General features: G+C 42.4%; 1 protein-coding gene across 1 annotated transcript in view; it reads right to left on the bottom strand.

The window, feature by feature from the left end:
• Nucleotides 1-539: 539 nt before the first annotated feature.
• Nucleotides 540-17,986, bottom strand: part of LOC139689967 (homeobox protein caupolican-like) — a 153,223-nt gene continuing 135,776 nt past the window's right edge. The window contains exons 5-9 of the mRNA XM_071587125.1: nucleotides 10,626-10,949; nucleotides 10,344-10,550; nucleotides 9,638-10,217; nucleotides 7,756-7,860; nucleotides 540-690 (exon numbers count right to left, since the gene is read on the bottom strand). Coding sequence (XP_071443226.1) covers nucleotides 7,824-7,860; nucleotides 9,638-10,217; nucleotides 10,344-10,550; nucleotides 10,626-10,949 — 1,148 coding nt within the window. The 3' untranslated portion in view covers nucleotides 540-690; nucleotides 7,756-7,823. The remainder of the gene's footprint in view (nucleotides 691-7,755; nucleotides 7,861-9,637; nucleotides 10,218-10,343; nucleotides 10,551-10,625; nucleotides 10,950-17,986) is intronic.

Genomic DNA, 17,986 nt, shown 5'->3' with positions numbered 1-17,986 from the left:
GGTCAGCCCCTCCGTCCGTTGATGAGGCTGTTTTTCTCTCCCTCCCGACTTCCATACCCCGTCTATCTCTTCCTCATTCCCCATATACACACATACGCACACACACGCACTCACACACGCGCTCTCCTCGATTGAGGGGTCGTCTGGTCCGCTGCCTTGTCGTGGTGGCCGAGCCAAAAGGAAAATTTTCCTCCTCCTCGATCTCTCCTCTCGCTCTCTTCCTCCCAACCACATTCATTTCTCTCGCAATCCCCGTCACGAACTCGTCGCACAGGGGACTCCGGAGGAATGGCGGTCGGCGACGGTGGGTGCGCTCCATCCCCAGAGACTGGTGGCGTCTTTCAGTGCGGAATCGCAGCGGGATCGTCGTCGTATTCCTCCTCCCCCCGCCAGCCTCCTCCTCCTCCGACGGCGGAGGTGAGCCGTCCGGTCCGTCTCCTCCCTCTCCCCTCCCCCGCCAAACTCCATCCATGCCTTTCGCGCCCTCCCTCCCGCCCCGCCCCTTCCCGGCCGACCGCCACACAGGGTGGAGGACCCGGAGAGGAGCTGTCCAGAGAGGCGCCCGCTGACTGATCGGCAGTTGTTTTCAGGCGTGGGAGAAGAGATTGGTTTTGATTGCGCTGCGCCTCCAACGAAGTCTTTTGTCCCGTCCCGTCCGCTCCCTATTCATCTTTTCGCTCCCGGCTGCTCCTGCAAATTATGCAGAAAAATAAGACTGAAATGAATCAAGGTGGCGTTTATGGAAGGTAAAGAGTTGGTGCTCAGGGATTGTTTTGACATTATTGGAAGGGAGATTGAACTCGAATACACTATTAATATAGCCGCACACTAGGACGTCATTGTCAAGCTAGTTCCTTTCCCAAAGGGGTAAGGGGTTCTTATATAAAATGCGATGGCAATTATTCAGTGTATAATGGATTTGAACCCACAGCGATTGGTGTGTCATTGCTGCCTCAGGACCTTCTATAATTTACGATGAGGAAAAGTAATAAATTGAGATATTTTAAACTAAAGTCAGTAAAATGCCATGCTTGGTTTTATCTGGAACATTCCCCTCCATACTCCCCTCTTTCATGTTTGTTATATTTTTCACTGTAAAATGGCGCTACTGCTGTATGTGAATAATGTTTTAAAATAAAATAAACAAATATCTTCAGCACAGCGGTGGCTGCTAAGATACCATCCACTTAGCTCTAGCTACTTTACTTGATCACCCTTCTTAGCCGGCAAGCTATATGGAAAACGCGGATAAAAATAATCGTATATTCATTTATTAAATGAAACTTAATCGCTCCGAATATATCCTCTAAAAGAGATTTTGATAAATTGTAATGCTAAACAATTGTTTTGCGTGACAATATCCAGGGGCTACGACGCATATTTTATAGCATCTGAAAAAATAAGAATAACATTTTCAAAAAATCCATCATGACGTCAACCTTTCCTGAAGCATTAAGCGGCTATTCGATGCCATTTACTAAAAACCATTTATCTCTCCAATTGATTTCATGAATAACTCGAATATCTTGAGCACAAGACCAAGGAACAACCTCATTCCTTCCACCGATAGACATGACTATATTCCGTTATCGAAAGCTATGCCGCATATGTTGGGCCTCAATGAGTTATAACCATGAACCATCCAGGTAGTATGAATCGGATAAATGCTAAAAGTAAAATTTTGTAATCAGATTCTAGTTATAAAGAACACGAATGAGGAAGGTTAAAAGAAAAATAAAAGATAAAGGTTAAGGAAAAGAAGAGGATTTGAGAGGGGTGCATTAAAATAAAATTATATATATATAAAATTAGCGTACCTTTTTGTAACATGGCATTTCGGCGAAAATGGTAGAAAGGTAAAGTTATTGGTGGAACCCATAATTATTTATTTTGATCTCAAGTCTTTTATTGGGGTGAGAATGAGATTTTATATATTGGTGTCATGATTGGGACGGTGCATGCATAGCTCGTGACCTAATAACCCCCGCCACACGCCCTTGCGGCGACTTGCGAGATATTATTTTGATGCATATAGTCCCGTCCTCCACCTAACCACTAAGAACAATGTTGAAGACAGTCACAAAAACCAATGTCTTTGGTGGATGAAAACCCACCTTGGCGGGAATCGAACCCGTGACCGAGTCGTCTGGTAAGAGCGTTACCTTGTCGCCACTGAGGCCGGAGATTTATTACCTTGGGGTAGATGTAGCACCGCCCATTTTTCAATCTCGTACTAAATCTTTCAAATTTCGTCATTGAATTCGAGTAACTACGTAAATATAAACGGCACCCCTAGAATTCTAGCGGTAAACTACCGAGTTTGTTATAGTTTTCGTATTAGATTCCCACGAAATGACGCCGGAAACCTCCAGCCAATGCCATTTGTGTTCGCGCGGTGCTAATTAATCCACAAAATCTATGCCCGGCTCGCGCATAAATCTTTTCAGAATAAACCCTTCGTAAATTACTGACCATCTCATCTTGTCATAATTAAGTGAATAATCGAGGCTGATTTTTTCCTGTTGCATGTCTTGCAAGATTGATTGGAAACAAAAGTATGGGAGAGTAAAAGGATAAAGCACAAGAAAAGTTATTGTTCATGTACATACGCGTAATAAACTAGTATAATACTGCATACAAGTACATATAGAATGAAAAACTTGTATTAGTAGAGAGTGAGACTTCTTTGTGGTTTTTCATACGATATTTTTCTATTAAATTAATGAAATTTTACAGCCGTCAACCGTTTAACAGGAAACCACCCGTGTTGTGATTATTCATAAATTTTCCGCAGTCCTTACGACTTTATCGATTCCTTCAATCGAATTAATCATGCCACAGCTCATCACCCGATCCCAATTAAATAAAACCTACGATACTTTGGAGAATAGAACATAAAGTTGTTTAAATGAATATCACAAAATAGGACATCTAATATCCAAAAATAGGACATCTAATAATGTACAAAGGCACTGATAGGGGAGGCAGTAAGCAACCCATTCACCTCCATGGATATCAAGAGAGGTTGCGAATCTTTTATATTGCAAAAATCTACCTGCACTATTTCACTTTCAGTTGTTCCCCTCCCATAAATTACTCCTCTCTTTACGCTAATCAAATTCCGTACATACCAAAGCATTTTGCATGAGGGTTATTTTGGATCAATCCTCCTGCATATATTGTGCCGTACCGGCAGGCTGCTTGTGTCCCCTTTACATGCTGTCCTTCTCCCCATCCCTCCCCGAGCATCCTGAGGAATTCCTTCACGTTTATTCTCCCTTTCGTCATCCCTCTTTACTCCTTTGGGATTGTCAGAGACAAAATTGATCCCTCCCTCTTTTTCTTACTCTGCTCTTGTCTCACCTCCCCCACTGTCTCCTTTAAGGAACCCTACCACGTACTCTCACATACCTCCACTTCTCTTAAGGTCTCTTGTATTCAGTGCCCGTATGCCCCTTCCCGCAATCCTCGTACCAATTGGAATATCATAAACTCCGTTTCTCAAATATTATTCCGATCGCCCTCTATCCCTTCCCATCACCATGCAAATTCTCACAAAGGCAACACCTCTATCGTCCCACATCCCCCCTAAGCCTCTCACTCTCCTCTTTTCCCCACCCTCACCCTACATGAGCCAATCCTTTGGCTGCCTCCTCGACGGCAAACCAAGGTCCGCAGCCATCTCTCTCCTCCCATCTCTATGTGCCACTACGAGAGGCACTGCTTCTTCTTCCTTTACCGCATCCCCACCACACCGTTTCCCTTCTCATTTCTTCCACCCCTTCTGTTCTCCCGATGCCCCTGCCCCCCCACACTGTCCCCTACCACCCATTCCCCTCCGTCCGTACTCTTCTTCCCTGAGAGAAAACCTTCCGTCCTCCGAGGAGCAAGTTACTCGCTCATGCAGCGATTGAAATCTCCAGTCATTTGTCAACGTCAGCGCGCGAGAGGGTCCGCGAGCAAACGGGGATGGAAGGGTTGGTTCGGTGAGTGAGGGGGGATGGAGAGGGGAAGGTAGGCGCCAGGGGGCGGAGACGGGGTAGGGGGAGGAGGGGGGAAAGGAGGAGCCAGATGTAGCGCATGTGTGAGTGAGTGTGAGAGAGAGAGAGACGATATTACGGTCAGATGGCGCCGTGAGTTGCCTTAAAAAACAAAACTGTCCCCTCCCTTTCTGAGCCTCAAAAGCCCTCAGACACCTTCCCACTACGATCCATAGACACGCGCTGTGGAGTGAGAGAGACAACGCCCGGCCTGCCCCCATTCGAGGCTCTGAGCATATTAAAAACGTGCGCACGGAGTAACTTACCTGGTCCTCTTTATTCAGATTATATATCCTACATATTTTTCACCCGGCTTTGTTTGCTATTTGTCACGCTTTCTCTTCTCCGGTTCGAATGAAGGTATCAGCTCGGGCAAGGAATGATCGTAGAGTGACTAATGAATGCGTTTAAGTTGGGACTCCTATTGTTTGCCAGAGAAATATGGCATGCGCGTCATTTGTCTCTAGGATTCCTTTCCCTACAGTTCCTAAATTGGGGTGAGAGATCCCTAAGGCTTCCGAGATGTTCAACCATTATCTGCTCTGTTGCTGATAGAAAAAAAATTAAAATATTTGAAGCGATATTGGATGTTTTATATTTCACTCGCTATATATTCAGAAATCCGCTACCAGAATTTAATTGGGTACAAGAACATCTATACTACTTATATCAATCGGAGTTTCAATCGTATAATGCTCGATATCATAAACTTCAGTCACTATGAGCTTTAGAACATTGAGTTTCTCATATAAAGGTCATTAAATCAAATGCTTATTGATTTATAAATAATCTCCACACTTATGAAAGTCAACCACTTTCACGTCTCTTCTTACTGATAAAGGGCACAATAATGAACTCGTTTAAACTTAATAAATTAGCAAAGTATTACAGAGTACAATAAACATTACCTTATTTCCATGGAACAACCTCTGTTGCACCATTTCTGTTGCTTCTCGTTTTTAATCCATAATTTCAGCATGGTTTCAATGGTAATTCGTATTCCTTAGCGATGTGCATGTTAAAACTGGAAGGCATTTAGGGAATAAAGGAAGGGACATTCAGGTTGGGACAAAGGTGAACAAATTACGACAGCGATTAACGAAAGAAGTGCCCTCCTTCCCCTCGTAACTGAGTATCCACGCCCCACCGACAGCCGCACGCTCGGCCTTTTCCTCGACAGCAATTTGTCCTTCCATGTGCGACCCCCACCCGGTTTCTTTCAATGGGCTTGGAAAAGAAAACGAGCCATCGACGGAGATAGTGAAGTTTAATTTAACCCCGAGACCATCAGGTCGTATTATCATTGTTTCGTGGCGAAGGTCGTTAGTTACGACTAGAGGGAGAGAGAGAGGAAGGGAAGGGAGAGGAAGATTTCCTTCTCTTTTTATATGTGCAACTTTGTTTCAGGTACCAACGAAGGGTTTGAGAGAGAGAGAGAGAGAGAGCGGGTGTAGAATTCTGTCCGGGGAAGAGAGAGAGAGAGGGTGGGGGAGTCATGAGATACAATGCGTGGCGAAGAGAGGGTGTGGTTTGGAAATTGGGTAATCGACGAGCGCAGGGAAAAGGTCCTTGCTGGGGGAGATAGTGAACTCAATGGAAGAAGAATGGGATTGGTGGAAGATGGCTGATGCCGGCTCTCTGAGTGATACCCAATCGGAAGGGGAGGGGAGGAGCGGAGAAAATTGGAGCATATGCTTACGTAGTAAAGGTGAAATGATTTTCTTTATTAAAGCTTGGCGCTTGCGTGTGACGGCGAATTGAGTTCCTAGGCGTTTCTCAAGGTGTCTGTAATGGGCGAGGAGAGGGTGGTGAGATTCAGGGGATAGAGTGGCTGGCGGGACCGAGAAAGGTTTCCGAGATAACAGATCACCATGTAGCATTGTGGGCTTCAACCCTCGTCGGACAACAGAGGGCATATGTCTTATGAATTGAGAACGTAACCCAACAAAGCCTCATGAGTTAATTAGTTTAACGCATTTCATGGAAGAAAGTGTGGCAAATCCCTCAAAAACTATTTCCCCGAATGCAAAATGGGTGAGATCATGTCGTGACACTTCTTCTATTGAAGGATCCCGTCTCTCTTTTCGACGATACGATATATTTCGACCTAAAAAAGGTTATTTTGGTGCCACAACGTGGAATGCTAAGAATTATTCAAAAGCAAATTTTCAATGCATCAGTTCAAAAGTTAGTTTTTAAAAAGAAGCATGCCCTTAAGGAATATATTCAATAATGGGCCTTTTAATTGATTTGTCGAATATTATTATAGCTGCAGTCAAAATTCTTAGAACACCAATATTCTTGGAATAGCATTACACGCCATTTAATTAGTCATTAATAGAAGTTAAATTTTCTTCTAGTTTTGGCTTGAAATTACAATTAAAATTTTTAAATCTGAAAATTATGCGATTTTTAAGTTTGAACGACCAATAAATCGATCAATAAATAAATGGAGATACTTTATGTGATACATAATTTCTGGGCATAAAAATAATGTACTGATTTGGTTATTAAATCAATCCAGTATAATTCAAGAACCAGTACCATTCCTTTGATGACTATTGTTTACTTTTTCTTCAGTTGATCTCAAAACTTACGGTTCTTTCTTAAAGCATACAAGTCCTAAGTGTAAACTTTTCCATGTATAATGTGTGTTGGAACTGTACGACTGAATTTTAGAAAATTAATTTTTTGTGCCGAGGATTGTATTACAAGCAAATGCGTCAAAAAGAAAACTTTTACGAGAGAAGATCAACCACTGATCGCTCCTCCACCATAACAACTTCCCCATTCTTCACCATCCAGTTAAAATTCGTATGACGAATGTAATCATAATGGCTCTTTCTCATCTATAACCAGCACATTTAAATTATGGTTATCCTTTTTTATGACATTGCTGGCTTACCCATTTTCGTCTCATAATACATGAAGTAACACCACATTCATTCATTCTCTCGTACCTTAGTGTAACGCGTTCCTAATTAACTTCATTTATTTTGGATTATATTAAATGTGCAATTGTAAAACCTAGAAAGTTTACGGAATTAAGGGAATACTTATTACAAATTCCGCATGAATTATTGAGTGAAAATTGTAAATTAAGCATATTATTTACATTTTACACCTAGTATTCCTTTACATTTACATATACATATACATAATACCCCGCAAGCCGTCGCAAGGACATGTGCCTGGGAGGGGGTGGTAGGTCACTTGCAATTCTATAGCTGTGTACCATGCCCTTAGCATTGAAAATTACTATTTTTATAAACATGTATATTGTAACAACATCCATGTAACATACTTGCTGAATTAATTTTAATCAAATTATAATTTTGACAAATTTTTGACAGACCATTATGGATATATAATATAAGTTTAAAATGCTATTCAGTGCTATTCATGCTAATTGCAGTAGATTCAATGCTAAAAATTATTCAGTGAATATATAGCTAAAATAATGTTTTATTTATTCTTTATTCAGCTATAAAAGAGAATAATTATGATTAGTGAAGCGGTGAATTTTGCTTTTGAATATATCAGAATTTGTTTGAGCAATGAATTTTAACGTTAAAATTGTTGCAAGGAAACAATGTGTTTTCTACGGAAGGTGCGGTAAAATTAACTCTAAAAAAAGGATCACCAAGTTGTTAAAGTTGTTAAATTAAACTTTCTAAGTATCTTATTCCCAAAAGCCGTCTGGTTCTCAACTCACCACGGAGACGTCGTGGCGTTGCTGAATTCGCGAGTCAAAGCGCCAACCACCTCCCTTGTCGGTCAGCATTACACCGGTGAGACGAAGCCTCCCAGAGTCTGCGGACTGCTTCGATGGACACAAAAAGAAAAAAATATGCTAGCTTTTAGTAATAAAATACACCACAACAACCTCAGTGATAAGTTTCAAATTTTTAAATTAATCTTAACGTCAAAAGGGTGACCAACTCCAGCGAAAAAGGTTATTTCTGCTCATAGTATCACCTTTTCTTTCAAAACCAACTTCCAAAAGACAATACGATTATCTGCATTTTAACCAAAACCTGTATTTCCAGTCTGAGGGCTGTAAGTGCGGAAAAATGCCAAGTAGATTTTTTTTAATTCTCAAAAACCAATAACATGCGGTACTCGTTGTTTCCCCAGCCTTCGGATCAAGAGGGCAAGAGCATACAAGGCCCTCCCCTTCCTTTTCCTTTGCCTCAAACACTCTCCCCTCATAACCTCCCTCGCATGCAAACACATCGCTCCTTCTTCTATGCTCGTATACGATGATGTGTTCCTGCAAGGGAGGTGGCGGTGTTGTCAACGAACGCGCTAAATGTGTCGAGGCTTAAAACACGGTGGGACGATGTTACGAGTAGGTGACAACTCCGCCCGAACAACTCGTATACTCTCCGTGTTTAGGACACGGCGTTTACGGCGGAGGGAACTCGGCCGTGTTACGGCGTCGTTCCACCTCTACTTCGCGAGAAACTCCCCAAAGTTATAAGCCTTGGGCGAAGATATGGGCGCTTAAACTTATTCCGCAGACTAAACTGATTGCCGTGCATAGCTTTATTTTCCTCCCCGGCCTTTTTTATTGAAGGAGCGTTAAAATAAGTAAATATCCAACCAATGTTATTTCCAAAGAATTCCAGTTGCGTTCTGTTCGCATGGCTCTCCGTCTCCTTTATTTCAGCTATTTTTATGGCACATCTAAATATAAATCAAGACCTTTCTATGACATTTCAGAAGAGATATAATGCCATACGGACAGATTCCATTTCCAAAGAGGCATATACAATCAATAGAATTCTAGTTTTTGAAACATTATTGCTTAGGGTATTTATGAAGCTTCGATATAGGCAATTGAAATATTGTTTTATTGCCAGACGTTTAAGAAAATCTCAAATCATAATCTATCATTATCATAGATTAGAATTGCTAGGGGATATATTTTTTGTATGGTGCTGGTTAGTTTAAAATTAAAAATTACACATAATATCGGTCAAATAAGAAACAAATTGCCTGTTGAATCTCAAACCAACACCATTATGTTCAGAAGAGGTAAAAAATACACAGTACTTTGAATTTTAATTGAGGCTAAGCGAAAAGGAAAAAATCCTGAAAGATTTCTAGTATTTTTCTGTTGTAAAGTTTTGTTGTGGTTACGAATTCCCACTTTCATCATCCAAGTACAAATATCCACGGAGATGCGAAGATAAGGAGTGCGCTAACAATTTTATGGTAAGACCCCATATATTTTTGTTCGAGGAACTCGAAATAATTTGATACATGTAGTTAAATTTCAGTGGGTATATAATATCAATTTAATGTCTAAAAGCTAATAATAACGTCATTATAGATAGACAAAATGATTTTTAAGCAGTCAAATTGATAAATCAAAAATCGCTTAACGATGAAATCTTAAGTAAAGCCAAATTAATTACTTCTACAAAATTAATTACTTCTTATCAGTCTCACCATAAACGTATCAAGATAAAGTTTAGTAGGAAATATAACATTTGATACGTATTCGTCCATACTCATACATGCCTATTAAGTCACCATCAACTCATACGTATACATCAGAGTGGATAATACACGAGAACCTCGAAACTCACCTCTTGTAGAAAGGCTTGAACGCCGTCCCTTCAGCAGTTCCCTGTCCACCCGATCCTCCTTCACCTCCTGCACCACCACCTCCCATCATTCCTCCACCGTGGTGACTTTGGTGAAGATGGTTCCCTTGATGGTCCATCTGTTGGTGGTATCCCGTCGTCGAACTCATGTCCTTCACCGGCGATCGGTCCTTCTGTGGAGATTGCATCCTCCCACCTTGGAAACCCGACAAGAACCCACTCCCGTTGCCGTTCCCGCCCCCACCATTGCCTCCCGAGACACCAAGTCCTGACGACGCTCCCTGCCCCACCGACGGCCCTCCGTACCCACTCCCGCCGCCTCCTCCACCTCCTCCTCCGCCGTTACCCCCACCGTGCATCATCCCACTCCCTCCACCGTTGAGCACTCCGACTCCTGCCCCGTTACCGGATCCATTGCCGGAAACGAAGCAAGACGCCGAGCCCCCTGCTCCCAAAAGGTTTCCTGCCACACTCGGCAATTTCATGTTGGGGGGTGTCTGGGGGGGAGTGTCCGTCTGCACTTCTGGAAAGCCGGAGGCCCCGACGGCGACCGCCGAGGATCCTCCGGGACCCCCGACGCCACCGTTACCACACGGTGGACCGACGCCGCCTCCCCCCATTCCGCCGCCGTGATGCATCATGCCCCCGTTCCCGCCTCCCATCACGTTGCCCCCGCCGCCGCCCCCACCGCCGCCTCCGCCGCCGTACGGGCCGGAGGACGAGAGAAAGCCCCCGTACCTCGAGTAGGGCGACGCCGCAGCCGCTGATGGACTCATGGCCGTTGGCAGGGCGAAGGAGTTTATGGAACTCGGGTGGTGGTGTGGATGAGCGTGGGGATGCGCGTGGTGCGGGTGGTGTGAGTGGTGGTGGTGCGAGGTGTGGTGGAGCCACGGGTTGGACATATGGGCCGCTGCCGCCGCGGCCGCCGCGTGGGGCGGTGGCGGCGGGGGGGGAGGCGGTGGGGGTGGCGGGGGCGGTGGAGGTGGTGGGGGCGTCTTGCAGGCCGCCGTGTCCGCCAGGGACCAGATCTTGGGCTTAGTGGCGGGGATGGGGACGCCGCAGTCGGTAGACCCACCGTTGCCTAGGCCGCCCATGCCGAGACCAGCCAGCTTCCCTCCCTCGTCCTTGATCCCGGAGCAAGGCCCCAGGCCATTGTGGTGCAGACCATTGCCGCCCCCAGCTCCGCCTAGGAGGTGGTGGTGGTGCGCGTGGTGGTGCAGGAAGGGATGATGGTGGTCTACGACCTTCCTGTCGTCGTCCTCCTCCTCGTCCTCTTCGTCGTCGTCTTTCTCGTCTTTAACATGAAGCATAGAGGCTGTTGAAAACCCGAAAAATCTCAATATGAAATCACTGCCGCGTGGGCGTAATGTAAATCTATTTCATGAATTCCACCCCTTTTATCGCAAACGGGTGCAAATGCACAATATTGAAAAGGAACTAATAATTAGAACTTTTGCAAAAACTTGAGAGTGAGTACGATCTGTTTCATTTTGATAAGGAAATAACAGATAGCCATAATCTGGTTCAGCAATGTTATGACCGTACATCAAAATAAACTTTATGAAAACTTGATGTTTGTAATGGAAGTATTATTTATCGCAAATTACATTGAAATCGAACCCCAGCGATTGTTTTGTGTAGGTGATATTAGCTATGGTTTCTGTTCAAGAAATCGATGCCCAGTGATTCTAGATTAACATAAAGAACTTCTTTACATAAAGAAACTTTACGTTACTTGGAAAGCATATCAGAAGACACTGTTGTTAGACGATTGCAGATAATTATAGCCGTTATATGCTTTGCAAAATATGTTTCAATCCCACACTAAATATTTAAGTATTATCCAACGAAAGAGCAAAATTCGAGATACCTGATGCTGATTGAAATCCAATCCTAATTTTCCCATGAAATATTTGACGGAAAACGAAATAAAAATTTTTCCAAAATAAAATCTCGGGACTATGAAATCTCTCTTATTTTTTTAGAAATGTATCTACGAAAAATTTATATTCCAATATCGATTAAAGTGGTACTTCAACCGTTTACATTCACTTAGGGTAGCAATATCGATCTTTAAGCCAAGTGGCGTGTTACAAAATCCTCTGATTACCTCCTGTCATAAAGAACAATCTGATAAATACCCATGATTCTCATTAAACTCAAGCAGTAATTTCCGTGACCATGATAATAATTTTATTTTTAAGTTGTTCTTCGAATTCACGGGTTTTGTAGCCGTCAGATGTGAAAACGAACTGGAATGGGCAGGAAAATATTTTTTTTAATTTCCATCCATCATGATTACCGAAACGACCAGAAACACCTTCCAGGAACACCTTGGCAAATCTTCGTGTCAGTCATTAATATTTTTTTAGATAAAGTTTTCATTTTCTCCAGACAGATTTAATTGGATTTTGATATTTCACCAGATATTTAATAGTTAAATGTATACTTAATGCCGTTCTGTTGAGATCTTGATACGCCGTCTATGGCGTCAGAAATGAAAGAATGATGACAAACTGTGGGTTCTAAACTCTTTACCTCAAATGCCAATTCGAGAAAATTGATGATACTTATGCATTTCGATACACTTTTATTTCCTCTCCCGAATACATACTGATTACGGAGACAATTAATGACCATTCTCCTTTCAAAAACATTCGTTACAAGGAAGCGAGAAAATACACAACTTCCATCCCTTTCCCAAAACCTTCAGAAGTAACACTTGAATTCATCCGATATGAGATGTATCGAATGTCACACGGCAGTGACCGCGCATAAGCACAATTGGAAGAAAAAAGCGATGTGGGATGGGATCATAATTAGAGGGAAGAGTTTCTTTATAGTACGGTGCTGGTTGAGGAGAACCGGAGGGAGGAAGATAGAGGTTTTTGGGTGGGTTAGGGGAAGATGAGAGTTTGGTATAGCACTCCAGAGTGAGGGTAGAAGAGAAGGAGAGAGCTCTTCTGATGAGGGCTAAAGGGGAGAAGAAGTGCAGGATATGTGGGAGAGCGGGGATGGGTGTGGGGAGGGTAATGAGGGCCCCGGGGGGATAGGAGGTTAGGGGGCGATAAGGGGAAGAAGGGTTCGAGAGGGAGGCGAGAGAAAGAGATGAGAAAATGGGGAGGCGCAGGGTGAGGGGGGCTAGGGAAGGGTTTGTGTGCGTGGATGGCCGTGGGATTAGGCTCGTTAGTCCAGGCTTTGGAGGGAGGCTTAAGGGGGGGTCCGTAGCCCCTTGGGGAGTCAATCCAATTTCCCCTTCAACTTCTGCTACTCCTCCTACCCTTCTCACACCACTTCTCCCATTCCACCCCCGCCCTCCCTTGGTGTGTAATAGTTCTCGCCTCAACCACCCACTATTTCTCCCATTTTGTATCCCTCGTCTGGGAAACCCCATTTCATTTTACCTCTCCAAAAAATATACGGAACCCCTTGCGTCCGAAAGAACAAACTTTTTAGCCTATCGCTCACGCATACGGCTATTCCTCTCGCCTATCCCACTCGCTTTCCCAGCCCCATTCCTCACTAACGCTTCAAAACATTAAGGGGGCAAGGTTCCCTTTCCTTCACCCCCTATCTATTACCCACAGAATATATTCTCCAGTCTCTCTCCCTACACTCCCCACGAACGTCCAAACAGAGCCATCTCACCTCGAGGGGCATGAGGGTTTCCTATCTCTATTCCAGTCTCGTTCATCAACCTTTTCCGACCCCTCCACCCCAGAAGTATGTGTCTCTCCTGAAACCCCTCGATATCTTTCTCCCCTTTTCCCCTTCGCAAATATCATCACGAAGAAATTCTACCCCTCCTGGGAAGATTAATGCTTTCGTAAATGGTATCTAATGAAATATGGTGGGGAGACATCTTCGAGTTATCGAGCCCAATAGTCAATGGGAACATTTTTTTTATGCGCGCATAAAATGAAACAGATAAGCATTCTATATCGTCTTTTTTTTCGTATCGAAAATGAGTTGGAGGCCCCATGGGTGTTTTAGGAAGCGAGGTAGTTGTCCGCGTCCATTTCGTGGACTTAATTTATATTTACCCTAATTAAAGAGATGAAGGGTTAATAGCGATCAATAGGAGATAGCTCCTGTACTGCTGATGAAAATGTGAAGGGACAATAATTTGACTACTCTAACAATATGTCGGCTTCCAGGATATTTGGTTGAGAATGGGGTTATCTCGTTTTTATGATACTTCGATAAGAAAATTATAGTCTGTTCATGCTTATTTACCTAATTAAACAACTGCTTCACCAACGCTATTGTTAATTATGAAGTTAATTGTTCAGTGTGACGCAAATGATAAAAATGTACTATACACACGTACGAGTAATTCTCAAAAATAAATTCCATTCGAAGCACTAAATATGACAACTAAATGAAACAAATTGTTTACAGATCCTGGTACATGTATAATTGGCATGTGGTATTGCTCCTTTTTACAGTTGGTGACCTTACTTTCCCCGCCACACGCCCTTGAGGCGGCTTGTGGGGGATTATGTAGATGTATACAAGTACATACACATCATCAGAATTCTGATCCTTGACATCGAAACGTCAACTAGAAATGTGAGTGTCCTTTTTCTGTGTTGGAATCATTAATCATAGTTTATTTTTATACATATATATATGTGTGTATATATATATATATATATATATATATATATATATATATATATATATATATATATATATAACATTTGGACGGCACAATAGAACCCAAAATAAAATAGATAACACGTAAAAGGTCCCTCAGTCTGACCCGAAGAAGGCCTAAGAGAAGACCGAATGCTCAAGCAATCTAAAATGTTCGTGTCCTTTTACGTGTTATCTATTTTATTTTGTATTCTGTTGTGCCCTTCAAATATTATATTGTTCGCGTGGGTGCTTCTACATCATCTATATATATATATTACTATACTATTAAATATATATATATATATATATATATATATAACCATAAACACAGTAATCAACCCGAAGGTCGCTTTTCTAGGTGATGGTAGAGTTCACCCAGTTCTAAACCTAATGGCGTGTGAAATTCACACATCAGGGTAGGGGGGCCAGTTCCTTTCCCTGTGCCGGCTAAGGTTTCCCAGGAAGGCCTGGTACCGGAAAAATCTTAAAGCTTGGGTGGAGCTGAGGGTGTCTAGAGGGGTTTGCCTGGGACTCGAACCCGAGTTCTCAGGTCAGTAGTCCAACGCTCTACCCCTGGACAACCGCGGCCTCCATATACAATATATATATATATATATATATATATATATATATATATTTATTTATTTATTTATTTATTTATCTGAGCCATTCAGGAATATGTCACGAATGCGAAGTTTCTACCGCACGTCCTTGCGATGGCTTACAGGGTAGTGTGCCGATGTATTAATGCCAGTAAAGATCTGCAGAAATTCAGTCAAATTTTTTACCCATCACAAGTAGAAATGGAAGTAAATGTATAATATATCACCAAATTCAGGCGCTCAATATTCTCATTCACAGTATTTTATTATGCCTTAATTTTGATACCATTATAGAAAGAGATGAATTATTCATGGCAGGTGGCGTGATTCTTTTGAAATTAAGGTTTTTTACTAACGGAGGTATATTAAAAATATTAACGTCTAAAATTAGTTCAAGACTGATCAAGTTAAAATATTTAATCACAGATAAAATGTTTAAAATATCTGTCATTAAAAACCAATTTACTGTACATATGCATTTACGATGAATTTAAGTACCATTCTAATAATAATTTTCTCCCTATTTCAGTCAAAAAATGAAAATTTCAGTTATTTACAGAAAAAACAGAAAGGAACTAATTTGATTATCATTTTTTTCTATATACCTTTCTATTCGATTATTTAGTTCGAAGCGTTCTTTGCCATCTCTCGCTAACTTCGCACATGCGCTATGGCATTTCTCCCTCCCTCTTCCCCGCCGTCACTCAGGCAAAAAAGCAAACTTATTTCTACCCCAAAATGCTTGGAACAAGTTGTCTCCCACCAGTGTTTTCTCCGCGCAAAATTTCATTAACACAACCCGATTAAACTGGCAGGCCCTCCCCCTCCCCTTTGCTCCAAAGAAGAGAGGTAGGATACATCAAAGAGAAGGAAACTCGGGTACGTACACAAAAAGCAACGTTAAGATAGCAAGTAAACGGCGGGAAACCTAATTCAACACTTAGGCATACACACTTAATTGGAAAGCATCTGTGACAGCGTCCGACTGCTCTACATTCCATGACAGCCATTTTAATTAACTCCTCCCAACTTACTTCGCCACCCACCAATCTCCACCACTTCCCACTCCCCCTTCGGAAAAGGACAGAAAATCCAACAGCAATCAAGTTAATGTGCATGGGCGTGGTTTTGAAAAAGGCGCATGCCCCATGAGAGAAAAGTTCTCTCTCCGGAGGCAAGAGAAGTAAAGAGGGAAGAGCGAGCACCATTTTGTTTTCCAAGAGCTGACGTCGAACGTTTTTCTTTTTTTTTCGTAATCCCTCCTCGGCCTTCTCTGCTTTCCTGCCTTGCCGATCGAGCCGAGTGTTCGAACTGTCCGTTCTGATCGAACGCTTCGGTGACCGAACGAACCAACTCCATTATTTATCTTTTGCCGCGAACACCTTCACAATGATGCCTTCCCCTTTTTATTTTGGTCGGGTTTAATAGATTTTTCTCTTCATTTGTCCGAAATATAATTATTTGATTAGGATGCGTATTCAGTTTCCGCGTTCTAAATAATCATTGAAAAACTGCCGCGAAGGCATTGAATGAAAATACTGTCAGTTTTATCCAGCAAACGCACATGAACGATACGATTTCATCCACGCAGCACAATGCAATCGAGCAAGTGTATGTGTAACTTGCCTGTCATATGAGTATAATGCTAATTGGTAATTGTCGGCTGCGGTGTATGTGAGTCCGCCCTTTTTATTGGGTTTCCTTGTCTTCTTTTTGAAGTCAGTGGGGTAGTTACCGCATTATACTCGTAATGCGTATAACGGTGCAGGAAAGATGCTCGGTGTCCCGCTTCTACGCGCCATTTCGGGGGATAGCGGGGTGCCATGGTATGTGGAAGTAGTGGAGTAGAAGTAGAATGGGTGGTGGTCTAATCCCCCCTTACTCACGCCCTTGCGACGGCTTTGGAATGTGTGTAGATGTAGATGAATTCCCCGCAAGTGTGCGTGGTGGGAGGTGTTATGGCTCCAGTCATCCACAGTGCTATTGGTGTGTTTCTGATGATACATCTAAGCCCGAGGAATAGAAATCCTCGCAAAAACAGCATGAAACTTCAAAATTAAGCAACTCAGAGTTGATTTGACGAAGAATGCCATTGATACCAATCATATGAAAAATTAATATAAATAATGTTCATGAATAACTATGTTTAAATGACGCTCAAGACATTTAATTTCAAAATATTATTTTTTAAATAATAAATGAACTTTTAACGGCTAGTTTCATCGTTTGTGACTACAAATAACTTATTCCATCGTGTATATCTTTGACTGCCTTTTCAGGAATAAAATATTTTAATTACCATGCAAGTTGGGACATCAACCACAAATTTTAAAGCGCCAAAACTCTAAAAAAATGTATTGAGCAAACAAATTGGCCTACTCATTGCAGTTTCCCTCAAACAATTAGCTTCCTTCGTTTCTATGATATTAATTTCACTAAGGTAAACTTAAGCAATATTTATTCTAAATAAAATTACAATTTATTTGGTTTCCTTCTACCGGTGGTGTCCAATCCATGACAAAAACACCATTCAAGATGACCTTAACTTTCAAGAAAGAGCGTTTCAGGAATAGAATTTTGCTAGCCATAAAATTACTAAACTACTAAATTGTAATACTAATCATGAAACAAAAATATCTTGGAAGCATCTAATAATTTTGCAATGAAAAACTGAATCGCCACCGATTTGATTTTTTATCTCTATTCTTCGATAAATCGAAGCTATACTGTATGGAACTCCAATACATCCCACAAAGCTAACCCTCAGCGCCGTGACTGGTTACTGACGGAATGCATAAATATATTTCAGACTGTGCACTGTCATATGTGGACAAAAAACAAGGCTGGAGCATGAGGTGGGGGGTGGCGATGTTGACACAGGGAGGGTGGGGGATATGTGCGTGAGAGGGATCACAGTGGGGCCTCGGGGGGTGGAACGGTGGGTAGGGTGCGAAGAGAGGGGGGGCAAAGGAGTAGCTCCGGGGGCATGATGAAACGCCGTGGCGGTTTGAGTGTCGGGGACGCGGGGGAAGGGTGGATGGGTGTTTGGGGAGTGTGTGCGCGCGGGGGTGGGGTACTTGTGTTGGTG

Source organism: Hetaerina americana, unplaced genomic scaffold, assembly GCF_022747635.1.
Source record: "Hetaerina americana unplaced genomic scaffold, ioHetAmer1.1.p SCAF_3, whole genome shotgun sequence".
NCBI classification, from domain to species: Eukaryota; Metazoa; Arthropoda; class Insecta; order Odonata; family Calopterygidae; genus Hetaerina; species Hetaerina americana.
The sequence above is the reverse complement of the archived record's forward strand: the minus strand, read 5'-3'. Positions and strand labels throughout refer to the sequence as shown.